The sequence below is a fragment of the Rhododendron vialii genome, chromosome 8a (genome assembly GCF_030253575.1).
Source record: "Rhododendron vialii isolate Sample 1 chromosome 8a, ASM3025357v1".
Classification (NCBI taxonomy): Eukaryota; Viridiplantae; Streptophyta; class Magnoliopsida; order Ericales; family Ericaceae; genus Rhododendron; species Rhododendron vialii.
In genome coordinates this window covers 11,793,270-11,807,154 of record NC_080564.1, presented here as the reverse complement: position 1 = coordinate 11,807,154, position 13,885 = coordinate 11,793,270, and the positions used below count along the sequence as shown (strand labels likewise).

At 35.8% G+C, this 13,885-nt stretch overlaps 2 protein-coding genes across 4 annotated transcripts; both read left to right on the top strand.

Annotated features, from left to right (window-relative positions):
- Positions 1-916: 916 nt before the first annotated feature.
- LOC131336628 (methyl jasmonate esterase 1-like) lies at positions 917-6,893 on the top strand. Its single transcript, XM_058372537.1, has 3 exons — positions 917-1,365; positions 6,149-6,280; positions 6,402-6,893. The coding sequence occupies exons 1-3, from the start codon at positions 1,000-1,002 to the stop codon at positions 6,678-6,680; spliced, it is 777 nt and encodes a 258-aa protein (XP_058228520.1). The 5' UTR covers positions 917-999; the 3' UTR covers positions 6,681-6,893.
- A 544-nt stretch (positions 6,894-7,437) lies between these two features.
- LOC131336627 (methyl jasmonate esterase 1-like) lies at positions 7,438-12,726 on the top strand. 3 transcript variants are annotated; one of them, XM_058372536.1, is made up of 3 exons: positions 7,438-7,895; positions 11,868-11,999; positions 12,319-12,726. In XM_058372536.1, the coding sequence occupies exons 1-3, from the start codon at positions 7,530-7,532 to the stop codon at positions 12,601-12,603; spliced, it is 783 nt and encodes a 260-aa protein (XP_058228519.1). In that variant the 5' UTR covers positions 7,438-7,529; the 3' UTR covers positions 12,604-12,726. The 3 variants fall into 3 exon arrangements, with proteins under 3 accessions (XP_058228519.1, XP_058228517.1, XP_058228516.1); XM_058372534.1 differs by lacking the exons at positions 11,868-11,999; positions 12,319-12,726 and adding exons at positions 8,050-8,181; positions 8,810-9,212 and having other exon boundaries at positions 7,441-7,895; XM_058372533.1 differs by lacking the exon at positions 7,438-7,895 and adding an exon at positions 11,160-11,608.
- Positions 12,727-13,885: the final 1,159 nt, after the last annotated feature.

The window sequence follows — 13,885 nt, the reverse complement described above, 5'->3', positions numbered from 1 at the left end:
TATATAGTATAAATCTAAGGAGGGTTAGTGAAATTTTGTCCAATGTTTTATGAATATTTAAGTAGGTGTGCAATTATTTATAGGGCAAAGTCCACTTTGACCCTTGTGGTTATCGCTATGTGCGGATATCCCCCTTATAGTTCAAAACTAACCACAAAACCTACATGTGGTGTTAAAAATGTGTGGATAGACCTCATGCTGTCATGTTTTTCATTCACATTAACGGACACAACATTAAAAGACCAATATATTCTTATCATGTTCCTTGATTCTTCTTTTCTTTAAATCTAACCACACTATCTCATATACCAAAAATTGAATCCAAACTGTTGATATTGTAAATTTTGACGAGTACTACATCTATGCCAAAATTCAATTCAATCAAAAAATGAAAAGTTCACGGTCGAATCGATTTTGTTATGAAATTAAAATTTCAAATTTGAATTTACTAAAAATTAGACCACTGGGTTATTGATGTTTGATCGAGATGATTTTTTACAAAGATACTCTAATCTTTATTTAATACATTATGAACGAATTAAATTACATTATAGAGGCGTGTGAGATACACCTCCATTAATATGGATGAAAAATATGACGGCAGAGGGTCTATCCATACATTTTCAAAACCACTGGTAGATTATGTGGTCAATTTTGAACCATGATGGGGGTATCCGCACATGGCAATAACCACAGGGGGTGAAAGTGAACTTTGCCCTATTTTAATTGCACATGTATAATGTTTCTTTTACTACTCTTTCCGTCCCGATTTGTTTATCCAATCTCAGGTTTCCAACTTATTAAGGAACAAAATCTAATCTATTGATTTGAAAATTTACATAATCTGATCTATTGATTTTGAAATTGAACAGTCAATTTAAAACACGTATAAGTCAAAAAAAGGAACAAATAAATCGGGACGTATGAAAGTATATTATAGAAGTATCTTTATACAGACTTGGTGGCAAGCACAGAAGAAGAGCAGGAGAAAGAAAAATAATGGATAAGAGAGTGAAGCATTTTGTGTTGGTTCATGGAGGATGTCATGGAGCGTGGTGTTGGTACAAAGTTGCGACGGAGCTGAGAGCAGCTGGTCACAGGGTCACCGCGCTCGACATGGCTGCTTCTGGGGTCCATCCAAAGCAGGTGGACGAGCTCCGTTCGATGTCCGACTACGTTCAGCCGTTGATGGAATTCATGGAGTCGCTGCCGTCGGATGATTGGGTGGTTTTGGTCGGCCACAGCGCCGGCGGCGTCAGCATATTTGTTGCTATGGAGAGGTACCCAAACAAGATTAACGAGGCTGTATTTGTCACAGCAATTATGATCGGTCCTGATCTCAGTCTTCCTGCTATTCTTCAACAGGTATACTTGCTCTCTCTACAAAGTATTCTTCACCTGGATGTGGCAGCTATTCATATTCTCATCAAGTTATTTTTTAGGGAAATAATTTGATTTTTGTCAAATAAATGTTTAATTTTCATTTCAGCTACATGCTTAATTTGGCCTCCCATTTAAATTGTGTTCTAAGTTTTACTGGAAATTTTCGCATTACTTTCGTGTTACATAATACTTCATCCGTCCCGATTTATTTGTCCTCTTTTCGACTTATACACGTCCCAAATTTACTGTTCAATTTCAAAATCAATGGATTAGATTATGTAAATTTTCAAATCAATGAATCAGATTTTGTTCCTTAATAAATTGAAAACCCGAAATTGAACAAATAAATTGGGACGGAGAGAGTGTAACAGTGCATATATACTATTTGGGGACGCAAAAATTAGATAAAATCATGCGCGCTCTCTCTCTGTCTCTATAAACTTTTGGCTGGAAGGAAATTATTATTTTTATGTTGGATCCGCAAGTCATTTTATCGTTGCAATTTTGTTTTATCAAAGTTAATCCTTCAAGTTGTAAGATACTTTTTACTTGAAAATATTTTTCTTCACATTTGTGAGCTAAGGTTTTACTCCGTATTTATTTATTTTTTCCTGCTTTGATTCCGCTGATCCTTCCTTGTACCGTTTAAGCTGAACATAGTCTTTGCATGGAGTATTAATTTCTGGACATGAATTACGGGGAAATTGCCGATCATAAGAATATCTTTGTAATTACCAAAATGACCTGGTACTATTTATATTTGACGTACATGACTGCAGAGGCATAACTTGCGGCTATCATGAGCCGGCCTTCTAATTTTTTTTCTTAAATTAGGCTTTGGATTGAATTAATTTATTTTAAAAGAGAGATTTTTTTTTTTTATGTTTAGTGAATTTTTTAGCTCTTCGTCAATTTTTTTTTGGAATTAACTATTCGCTTAAGAAAAGAAATCAAAAAAATATAACTACATGCATGTACCAAACTTCAAAAAAGTTCTAAAAGGACGATTTTGTCATACTCCCTCCGTTCCCATTTTAGAGTCCAGTATTCCATTTCGAGCTGTCCCTCAATAAGTGTCCATTTGATAAAGTTAGTGGGTAAAAGTTTGTGAATTTTTCATTTTGCCCCTAAAAGTATATTCCATTTTGAAAAATTAGTGAGTGAAAATGTAATGATCATGTCTCCATAGAGGGTAAATAGAAAAAATGGAGGTAAAAGTTGATGTGAAAGGTGCAATGATAATATTTTTTTAATAAGTTGGAGTTACGAAACAAAATACTTAAAAGGGACGGAGGGAGTGACAAATTTTTCTTAGAAAGACAAATGATCATAAATGAAAAACTTCACTTCAAGTCTAACAAAATAAATAAATATGAAAATGAAAACAGTGACAATAATGATCACAATGTCTTTGACTCTTTGAAATGTTGAAATTTTTTCCATATCTTGGAACGTTTCCAAGATTTTAACCCTGTATTAAAGTGTTGGAGCATGAGCGTAGTCATTACGAAAATGACAGCATTGCGTAGATTTGAATTTTCGCCATATTATTCATCTTCTGTTAAATATTTTGTGCATCAGATCAATGATCATTGATTTTCTAACATATCTATTTTAATACATAAATGGAGAGCCAACTTTTTTTTTTTCTTTTTTCTAAATAAAAAGAATTTATTAATCTTCATAAAAAATTAAAAAAATTAAAAGAATCAAGGGTATACCAATACTAAACCACCATAGCCATCCAAAAACTAAAAAAAAAACAATACGCCAACTGAACACTAAAAAAGTCACATAAACCAACTTGAAACATTCAAAAATCTAAGCGAACCTGAGACTTTACGCACACCCCATCATCAAACAGTCAGAGAGCTAAACAGACAGAGACAAAACCACCAAGACTTTTAGAAGGAAGCACCATCCCTCTGACAGAGAAAAAAGAGAAAAAAAAACCCTTCACCTACCAAAACCTTCACCTACCAAAGTGAGTTAGCTTCAATTAAATGTACTCACGAGTTGTTCTTTATTCTATTTTTAATAAATTTAGGTACACTACCTCCAACCATTATATCATCTACTATATTTTATGTAGAGTCCATCTCAGGTTCCAAAAAAATACAGAAAAATATTCATAAATTTTAAAATAATATATTATTGGGTCCTGTAAAAAATCAGCTCTGACGGATATCGGTAAGCATTATTTCTTAATTCGTAAGAGCGAAACTGTACAGTTGAGCAGTTTCGCCCCTACAAATCAAGAAATAATGATTATCGATATCCGTTGGAGCTAATTTTTTACAGGGCCTTATAAAATATTATTCTAAAATTTATGAAGATTTTTCTGTATTTTTTTGAAACTCAAGATGAACTCCACAAAATATGTAGTGGATAAATGATAGTATATCTAGCATCTCTCGCCTATTTTGTTCGCATTCAAAAGAGAAAAGTAGACGATGGTTTTGACTTAAATGGCAGAAAAGCATGAAATTTGACCAGGGGTCTATATTCTATGGAGAATTAAAGTTGGGGAAAAGCCTTGTGACAATGATCGAAGTCTATAGTATTATAAAGTTGGCTCAGTTTCACGTTCCAAAATAAATACTTAAAAATAATAATTTATTTTTAAGTTTAAAAATAATAGATTTATGAAAATAAATTTTTAATTTTTTTACAAGCTTTAGATATATAAAGGTAGATTCATATTGTATATATATTTTTATTTTAGTAAATTTATTATTTTTAAACTTAAAAATTATAAATAAATATTTATTTTTTAAGAGGTAAACCGGAAAGACACCTGTGGTCCACATCTCCTCAGAATTACGCCACAAATCAAACAAGTAAATCTCGACGATTTTGTTTGTTGAAAGTTGTCATTTTTGGCCTCTCGTTGATGCATCCCCTCGAAAAACACGTTGAAAACATCTGGCACACCTCGAATGATATTTTAATCGAATATCGTTTGAAATAATTTTGAAAGAAAAATTTTAAAATCAGTCAAGTGGGCTGACAATAATAAGCTGTGAATGTGTATTAAATGATGTAAAAGTACATTGAAATACATATTTTTCTTATTTTTAGTGTACTTATCATCAACCAAATGGGCTGACAATAGTAAGATCGATTTTGAAATTCATTTACATATAAAGTGGGACGGACGGAAGTAAGGGCATGTGAGGGGACGTGCCCCACTCAAACACGTGCCCCCGCTTGAAATTAAAATATTTTTTAATATTTTTATATAAATTAGCATAATTATGAAAGTGTGCTAATATATAAACACATACACTTGCATATATCTCAGAAATACACATATAGAATTAATTTTATGCTTAAATTTCATGATATGGTGCATTTATACTTGTTTTTTATGAGTTGTTTGTCTATTTGGAAATGTTAGTTGTTGATATTTTTTTTTTAACCGTTTGGGAAAAATATTTAATGATAAAGTTATTAACAAAATTAGTTCGATCATTCTACAATTTGTTGATGTTCATTTAAAACTTATAAAAATTTTGTCTGAGATTTTGTGCTCTTACCTAATTTAACGTAAAAAATGTGTTATAACTTTTGTAGTTAATAATGCATGCCTTAAGTTTGTATGATCTTACTATGGTTAACTAAAAAAATTAAATTTTTGCCATTATAATTAACAAAGTATTTCCACTAGGCTATATTTCTAGATCCATCTCTGCACTGGGACAGACCCAGAATATGGCACCTGGGCTCACGTGCCCCCATGAAATCTTGGAAAATTTTCCCGTGCGGTTGGCATAGTAGACAAGTTTGTGTGACAGTCCTTCAGTTCTCTCTCCTCTCTCTCTCACTCTCTCTCTCTCTCTCTCCATACACACACCCATAATAAAGGCTTTTGATTGGATTTCAGATTGACTCTGTCGCTCTCTCTCTCTCTCCGTCCGTAGACATCACTACAACCCATTACCACTTTTGGTTGGCTTTCAGAAATTTGCAATTGAATGTTTAATATTTGGTTAGAAATGATACAGGAAAGGATTTTGTATCTCTATTGTTCAATTATCTTCAAAAAAAAAATTCTACATTGTTAAAACGTGAATAAATAAAATAGGATTTTTACTCATTCTTCGTTAAAGAGACTTAGGCTCTTGATTTATCTTTTGATTATTTGAAAGATTTTTAATTATTTTTTTAACTCAATTATGGGTATATATGTTTAGTGTTACATGATCATGCTTAATTTTGAATTTTTTTCTCCCTTAAGGTTATGTGCCCTCACCCTTAGTAAATTTTGGGTCCACCACTGTCCCTACATATACCTTCAAGAAATATCCACAACATTGAATAGGAATACACTATCAATGTAGATGTACTAGTCTGTAAACATATCTAAATGATATCCCGATCAACATGATTTTTAGCATAACTCATGTTCTTGCGGAAGTTTAATAAAGGAAGGAACCACCAATATAATGGGCCAAAAAGGAAGTTTCAATTTGTTGATTTGAGGGACCGGATAAGATCTAATTCCCCATTCTAGCTAGCCTTTCCCTTGTCTAGAATCTTGATCTTTAATTGGGGGTGCAAACGTGTGGATTCGCGCTCTTGTTTCTTTTAATAATGTTACGTACACAAATTTAATTACCACAACCAGCCACAATTGTGTGCTGAGTCTATGTGTAGTTGTCGCTGATTGTGATAAATCTTTGTGTATGTAGCGTCATTGTGTTTCTATTATTTCATATGTGATAGTGATTATACATTTCTTTTATATTTGTAATGTGTACAGTTCCTTCAAGAATTTGAATCTTGGATGGATTGCCAACATCAGTTTCATCAAGGACTGGACAAGCCCCCAACCTCCATCCTCTTTGGCCCCAAGTATTTGGAATCCGAGCTCTATAACCTATCACCACCTGAGGTATATATATAGGTTTCGATAATTTCTGAAGAATAATATACGTACTTTAAAATTTTCTAATTCTTTTTTTCTTCTTGTCTAATGATTTACCCTTTCGCCATAATTGGAACGATTGAATCAGGATTTAACCCTTGCAACTTCACTGGTGAGGCCGCATCCCGTGTTTCAAGATGAACCGAAACTTTTGAAGGATACTGCACTTACTAAGGAGAACTATGGATCTGTGCGCCGAGTTTACGTATTGATCGAAGAAGATAAGGTGGTTAAGGAAAGTCTGCAGAGATGGATGATTGAAAATAATCCCACAGATGAGGTGAGGGTTATCCCGGGTTCGGACCACATGGTCATGTTCTCTAAGCCTAAAGAACTGATCAAATGCCTGTTGGGGTTAGCTAGCTGAAAATTACTAGGCTTAAAATGGCAGCATTTATAAATTATGATGGTTTGTTAGGATGCATGGACAGAAACAGAAAGTGCATCAGGATTATGTGTGGAGACATTGAAAGTTAATTTGTGCAAAACTAGCCGGGATGAGCATCGACTCATCGAGTGGTGTCATGTCTGTGTTGTATTACATATATAACTGGTTTTTATTAGAATGTTTTCAATCCTACTTCAACTGACTGATTTAGTTTCTTGTGTTATCCTGTCGGGTCATTCTTAATACTTATTTGATTTGTGTCTTGTTAGCCTGCCATGTAAGTCATCTTCGCGGGTGGACAAATTTACCAAATTTTTGAAAGATGTTTCACTTTCTTATGCTCGCATAACTTAAATTTCGTTAAACATATCTTCGATCACGAATTGAAACTACTCATACAAATGTCTAATTTCAACAAGTTCACTTACAAAGCAAAAATATCCCAATTCTTCTGTCTCATAATTTTATTCCCTATTTGGAAATTCATCCTAGGAAGAATTATACCTCAAAAAGTACAATTGTCCACAATTTTCCTTAAATTTGGAAACATGAACTAGTACTCTGACTTCAAAAGAGGACAAACAAAAAATTCTTTGGCCATTTTGTTTTTACCTTGAAGAAATAGACATCTAATATTACACGACATCTAGACATCATCATGTGAATTGCGACGCATTCGATCAGTACTATTAAAAATTTGACTTTTTTTTAAAACGAAAAAGATTTTTGGTATGATTTATTACATCATTACTCTGATGCACCCTTTTAACTAATATCAAGCTTATAAAAGTTACCATAGACTTGCTTTGAGAGCACAAAAGAAAAGCGATGGACCAGAGTCAGAGGCATTTCGTGTTGGTCCATGGAGCAGGTCATGGAGCGTGGTGTTGGTACAAGCTAGTGACGCTGCTGAAATCGGCCGGTCATAGGGTCACGGCGCTGGACATGGCTGCTTCTGGGGTCCACCCAAAGCAGGTTGACGAGCTCCGTTCAATGTCGGACTACTCTCAGCCGCTGATGGAATTCATGGAGTTCCTGCCGCCAGACGATCGGGTTGTTTTGGTAGGCCACAGTGCTGGTGGTATCAGCATGTCGGTAGCTATGGAGCGGTTTCCGGAGAAAATTTCAGTTGCTGCGTTTGTCGCTTCTTTTATGCACGGTCCCGACCTCAATCTTGTTACTGTCTTTCGCAAGGTCCCCTTTTCTCTCTCCCTCTCTCCCATGCCATGTGCTTCTAACTCTATTATACTCTATATCAAACGTTTCGATTTAATCACACTTCCTTATATTGATTTTCTGAAAATCATAAACCTGCACATGAGTTTATTATTGTATATATGCTGTGTAGTTCTTTGAAGGAGTGGAGTCTTGGATGGACACCCAGCGTAGGTACGATAAAGGGCAGGGCAAACCTCCAACTTCCTTCCTCTGGGGCCCCATGCATTTGCAATCCAAGTTGTATAACCTATCACCACCTGAGGTATGTATGTATATATACCTCGATCCGGAAAGAAATACGTTCACAATTTTCTTAATCAAATGTTATTTTTGCCGGGAAAAAAATGTGTAAAATATATGATGGCAAAATTGTAGGAGTATTCATTTGAAGCATATCCGCAATCCGCTAAAATAAATTCAATCTTACTATATATAATTAGTACATCGTATTCTGGCAATCTTACATGTTAGAAAACAAAATTTCGTTTTGTTTGGGCATGAAAGTGATTCTATTTGATAGCTTAACAATTTTAATTGATGCAAAAGAAATTACACGGAGTAAAAGTGGCACTCATTTCATTTCATATCGAAATTGTATGAATTTTAAAAGCTTGAATTATTGAGTTTAGAGAAACCAGTATGAATTTTAAAAGCTCTTTCTAAGTTTTGAAAATACCGGCCCCTGTATTTTGACCATGAAGTTGGATGGAGAGAGTCCAGATTAGGGACCAAAATATCCCTTTGCTAATACTTTGGGGACCAACAGTAAATTAAGTTAAGCTGATGGATTTAAATTCCTAAAAAACAGAAATGGACATAGGATTCTTCTCTTTCCGTAATTCTTCTCTGTTTATGAGTTTTTCTTTGCTTGTGACCGAAAATGGACACAGGATTTGACTCTTGCGACCATGTTGGTGAGACCATATCCCTTTTATCATCATGATGAGGCGGGACTGGTAAACGATACTGCGCTGACGAATAAGAAGTACGGGTCGGTCCGTCGGGTTTATGTCGTGGTCGAAGAGGACTATATGGTAAAGGAAGAATTCCAGAGATGGTTGATAGAAAATAATCCCGCGGATGAGGTGAAGGTCATCTCCGGTGCGGATCACATGGTCATGTTCTCTAAGCCTCAAGAATTGAGCTCTTGCCTACTGGAGTTAGCTGAAAAATAGCCATAAGCATCACGACCAAGTCAGATGAATTTCTAATGTCCCTATATATGTGAAACATTTTTTAAGACGCCAATAACCGGTTTGATGAAATGATATACAGACATCATATATTGGAAAATTACAGAGTAATCTTATTTCTTTAGCCATTATGATACGTTTGTTTGCGTGGGTTACCCAATCGTAAAGAGATTAGTTTTTTGCAAATCGAGAACTTGAAATGATTGATTCTTACGGAAGATAATTTTTTTTTTATTTCGAATTAACAAGGGAGAATTGACCATGACAAATTAACTTCTTCTATTTTTTTACGGCAAACGAAACATTTTATATAACTCAAAAGGAGTACATCGAGGGAAATAACAGAAAAGCATAAACAAGTTTAACTGCGCAAAAGAAAATAGAAACACTCATCCAACCAACAATTGGATGAAAAGAAACACCTCAAAGCTACATTACACTTTCATTTTTCGAATACCATCTAAATAACCTTTAAAATCCTCAATTGAGTAGATCTTAATATCAAACTTCGCTTTCAACCACATCGCCACTCTCGTTTTGATTAGATCCCCTACTACCCACACCCAAGACAAATTAACATTATCAAGCACTTCCTGTTTGTAAACCCTACGTGAGTGTATGGTGGTGATGGGTATTGAAACATCAGGTGCAAGTGTTCATAATTTTTTTTTTCCCGATCAAAAAACGAGAGGTTCGCCTCGTTCCAAGTTGCTTGTCAACTTGTCCTGGTCAGTGTTAACCCAAGGGATAAGAAGTGAGTTGGACCTATCTCAGAGTCTCATGACACCATACATATCCAGCAAGAAAGGAGAATGCTAGGTACAAAGAAAATTTACCCCGAAAGTATCCCGAAAACAGCAATCAATGGTTGAAAATTTACCCCGAAAGTATCCCGAAAACAGCAACAAATTTAAGCTTTGGATTGGATAATACGTTGATTAAAAGGATCAACGGCACGATGGCATCACAACAGTCAGGAAAACATCCAAATTAGCTTTGGCACTCTTTTGTGAATTGTGGTAACTATGTTTCGTAAAGAACTGTAGGCATAGATACCAAATCAATGAGAAATGGAGATAAAGTATACCAAACAAATGATATAAAATTTACTACAACTTTTTGTTGCAAGGGAAATGGAGAATAAGAGAAGAAATTGACCAAGAAAACTTTCACATCATGTACCTGTAATTCTTGGTCAGGTATGTTCTACTAATTAAAATACATATTTATTTTTTAAATTAATTAAAGGTGATATATTTTGAAAAAATGATATGTTTCGTAAAACAGAAAATAAGTACTTAAAAACTAAAAATCTTAGCGGAATGTGGCCTAGGGCCCGTGTATTTTGACCATGAAGTTGGATGAGGTAGTCCGGGGTTGGGACTCGATAGACTCAATTTTTCGCATGCATTAGGGACTAAAATATCCGTTCAGGGACTAAAATATCCCTTCGCTAATACTTTGGGAACCAACAGTAAATTAAGTTAGATAGATGTAGTCCAGGTTTGGGACTTGATTGTCCTGGTCTTTAGGAGGTTGTAGCTTTACCAGATTTATAGGAGTCTTAGTAGTGGAATAATCTGTTTTGATTCCCTTATTTTCTAGTACAGCTGTTAGTTGGTTCCTAAATTAGTGGTATGCTAGTTCATGTAATCTTCTACTATTTAAGTTGTTGGGTCTTATGAATAAAACACGTTAATTTTCAGCATCAAGCATCTCCAACCCATGATTTCATATTGAAGATGTCAAATGTTTTTTTAAGGCTTACGTGGCATTTTGGTATCTCCAATTTGACATCAAAGTCTTCATTTCCAACCCTTATGCCAAATTCTTTTTATTTGACATTAAGTTATCCTTCTCCAATCTTTAATGTTAATCCAAACGGTCATTTTTTAAAATTTGGCATGGAGGAAGATGGTTGTCAACTTTGACAAGTTTGTCATTCCCTTCAAAGCCACGTAGATTTTGACATCAAAGAAGACTGTTAAATTGGATTGAATTTTGGTGTCAATTATTACCATTAACATGTCCACATAAGAATTGACATCTTCCATTGGAGATGATCTTATAAGTTATAATAACAAGACTTGCTTTGAGAGCACAAAAGTTTGGGAGCACAAAAGAAAAGCAATGGACCAGAATCAGAGGCATTTCGTGTTGGTCCATGGAGCAGGTCATGGAGCGTGGTGTTGGTACAAGCTAGCGACGCTGCTGAAATCGGCTGGTCATAGGGTCACGGCGCTGGACATGGCTGCTTCTGGGGTCCACCCAAAGCAGGTGGACGAGCTCCGCTCCATCTCTGACTACTTTCAGCCATTGATGGAATTCATGGAGTCCCTGCCGGCAGACGATCAGGTTATTTTGGTAGGCCACAGTGCTGGTGGTATCAGCATATCGGTAGCTATGGAGCGGTTTCCTGAGAAAGTTTCGGTTGGTGCGTTTGTCACTTCTTTTATGCACGGTCCCGACCTCAATCTTGCTACTGTCATTCGCAAGGTCCCCTTTTCTCTCTCCCTCTCTGCCATGCCATGTGCTTCTAACTCTATTATACCATTATTGTTAGAGAATCTCTGCCATGCCATGTGCTTCTAACTCTATTATACCATTATTGTTAGAGAATCTTACTTTTTTTGGTTTCGCTTTCGGTTTGCACACTATACCAAACATTTGGATTTTATCACAGTTCCTTATATTGATTTTCTGAAAATCATAATCCTGCACATGATGAGTTTGTTATTGTATATATGCTGTGTAGTTCTTTGAAGGAGTGGAATCTTGGATGGACACCCAGCATAGGTACGACAAAGGGCAGGGCAAACCTCCAACTTCCATCCTCTGGGGCCCCAAGCATATGCAATCCAAGTTTTATAACCTATCTCCACCCGAGGTATGTATGTATGTATATATACCTCCGGAAAGTAATCCGTTCACAATTTGTTTTGAAAAAAAAATGTGTAAAATATGTGATGGCAAAATTGTATTCATTTGAAGCGGATGGAGTTTGTCTGGGGCTGGGACTCGATAGACTCATCTTTCGCATCAGGGACCAAAATATCCCTTCGCTAATACTTTGGGGACCAACAGTAAATTAAGTTAAGCTGTTGGATTTAAATTCCTAAGAACAGAAATGGACATAGGATTCTACTCTTTCCCTATTTCTTCTCTGTTTATGAGTTTTTCTTTGCTTGTGACTGAAATGGACACAGGATTTGACTCTTGCGACCATGTTGGTGAGACCATATCCCTTATATCATCACGATGAGGTGGGACTGGCAAACGACACTGTATTGACGAAGGAGAACTACGGGTCAGTCCGTCGAGTTTATGTCGTGGTCGAAGACGACTATGTGGTAAAGGAAGAATTCCAGAGATGGTTGATTGAAAATAATCCCGCGGATGAGGTGAAGGTCATCTCCGGTGCGGATCACATGGTCATGTTCTCTAATCCTCAAGAACTGAGCTCTTGCCTGCTGGGGTTAGCTGAAAAATAGCCGTAAGCATGCATCACGATCAAGTCAGATGAAATTTCTAATGTCTCTATATATGTGAAACATTTTTTAAGACGTCAATAACTTGTTTGATGAAATGATATACAGACATCATATATTGGAAAATTACGGAGTAATCTTGTTACTTTAGCCATTATATATGATACGTTTGTTTGCGTGGGTTAATATTAATTACCCAATTGTAAAGAGATTAGTTTTTTGCAAATCGAGAACTAGCTTGAAAATGATTGATTCTTTCCAAGAATCTCAAACGTGCGTTTTTTCTTTTATTAATGTATAATTATTGAATTTTTCTTACGGAAAATGATTTTGTTTTTATCTCGAAATAGGGAGAATTGACTACGACAAATTAACATTAACAAGCACTTCCTGTTTGCAAAAAAAAAAAAAAAAACCTACGTGATTGTACGGTGGTGATGGGTATTGAAACACCGTGTGAAAGTGTTCATAAAACTTTTTTGCCGATAAAAAAAGGGACGTTCGCCTCGTTCCAAGTTGCTTGTTTGGTTGTCCTGGTCAGTGTTAATGTAATCCAACCGAACATGTAAGAAGGAGATAAGAAGTGAGTTGGACCTATCTCGAGTCCCATTACACCATACATATTCTACCTAACAAGAAAAGTTGGATTAATGAACCAGGACCACTTAGAGTATCTCCAATGGCCTCCTCAAACATTTATCCTTGCCTGATTCTTGCCTAAGAGGCGAGCATACCGTCAAATTCCATGACCCAGCAGCCTCGGTACAATCCTCGTCTCTTTCTAGTTTGCTACGGTAACTCGCTGGGGCAAGTGAGCTACTGTAGCACCCGGCAATGTCCCATCCACGTCTTCTTCTTCTTCTCTCTCTCTCTCTCTCATTCTCTCTCCGTCGTCTGTCATCTGCTTCTGGGTGTTCAACGTCTTCTGTCGTTCGCTGTCATCATCCGTCGATTTTTGCGTTCGGTTTCTGGGTTTAGATTTTACGGAGAATGGGTTTCTGGGTTTTAATTTCAGAGAGAGACAGAGATGTAGTTTGGTATTGAGGGAGAGAGATGTATTAAGAAATTTATATGGGGTTCAAATCTGTTTCTGGCAAAGAGAAGTACGGTGTCGTCAGCATCCTCTCACATCGTTGTGGGGTTTGAAGTTTAATTTATAGTATTCAGTTTGTGGTTGAGTTCAATTTGTGGGTATTTTAATGTCTGATTTCAGTTTGTGAGTGGTGATTGAGTTTTCAATCTGATTTTGATTTCTAATTTTTTAGTTTGTGTTTGATTTCTGATT

Coding starts and splice junctions, on each gene's coding strand:
- LOC131336628 (XM_058372537.1), top strand. CDS start 1,000: ATGGATAAGAGAGTGAAGCATTTTGTGTTGGTTCATGGAGGATGTCAT. Junction 1,366..6,148: donor TTCCTGCTATTCTTCAACAG/GTATACTTGCTC, acceptor TAATGTGTACAG/TTCCTTCAAGAATTTGAATC. Junction 6,281..6,401: donor ATAACCTATCACCACCTGAG/GTATATATATAG, acceptor CGATTGAATCAG/GATTTAACCCTTGCAACTTC.
- LOC131336627 (XM_058372536.1), top strand. CDS start 7,530: ATGGACCAGAGTCAGAGGCATTTCGTGTTGGTCCATGGAGCAGGTCAT. Junction 7,896..11,867: donor TTGTTACTGTCTTTCGCAAG/GTCCCCTTTTCT, acceptor TATGCTGTGTAG/TTCTTTGAAGGAGTGGAATC. Junction 12,000..12,318: donor ATAACCTATCTCCACCCGAG/GTATGTATGTAT, acceptor AAATGGACACAG/GATTTGACTCTTGCGACCAT.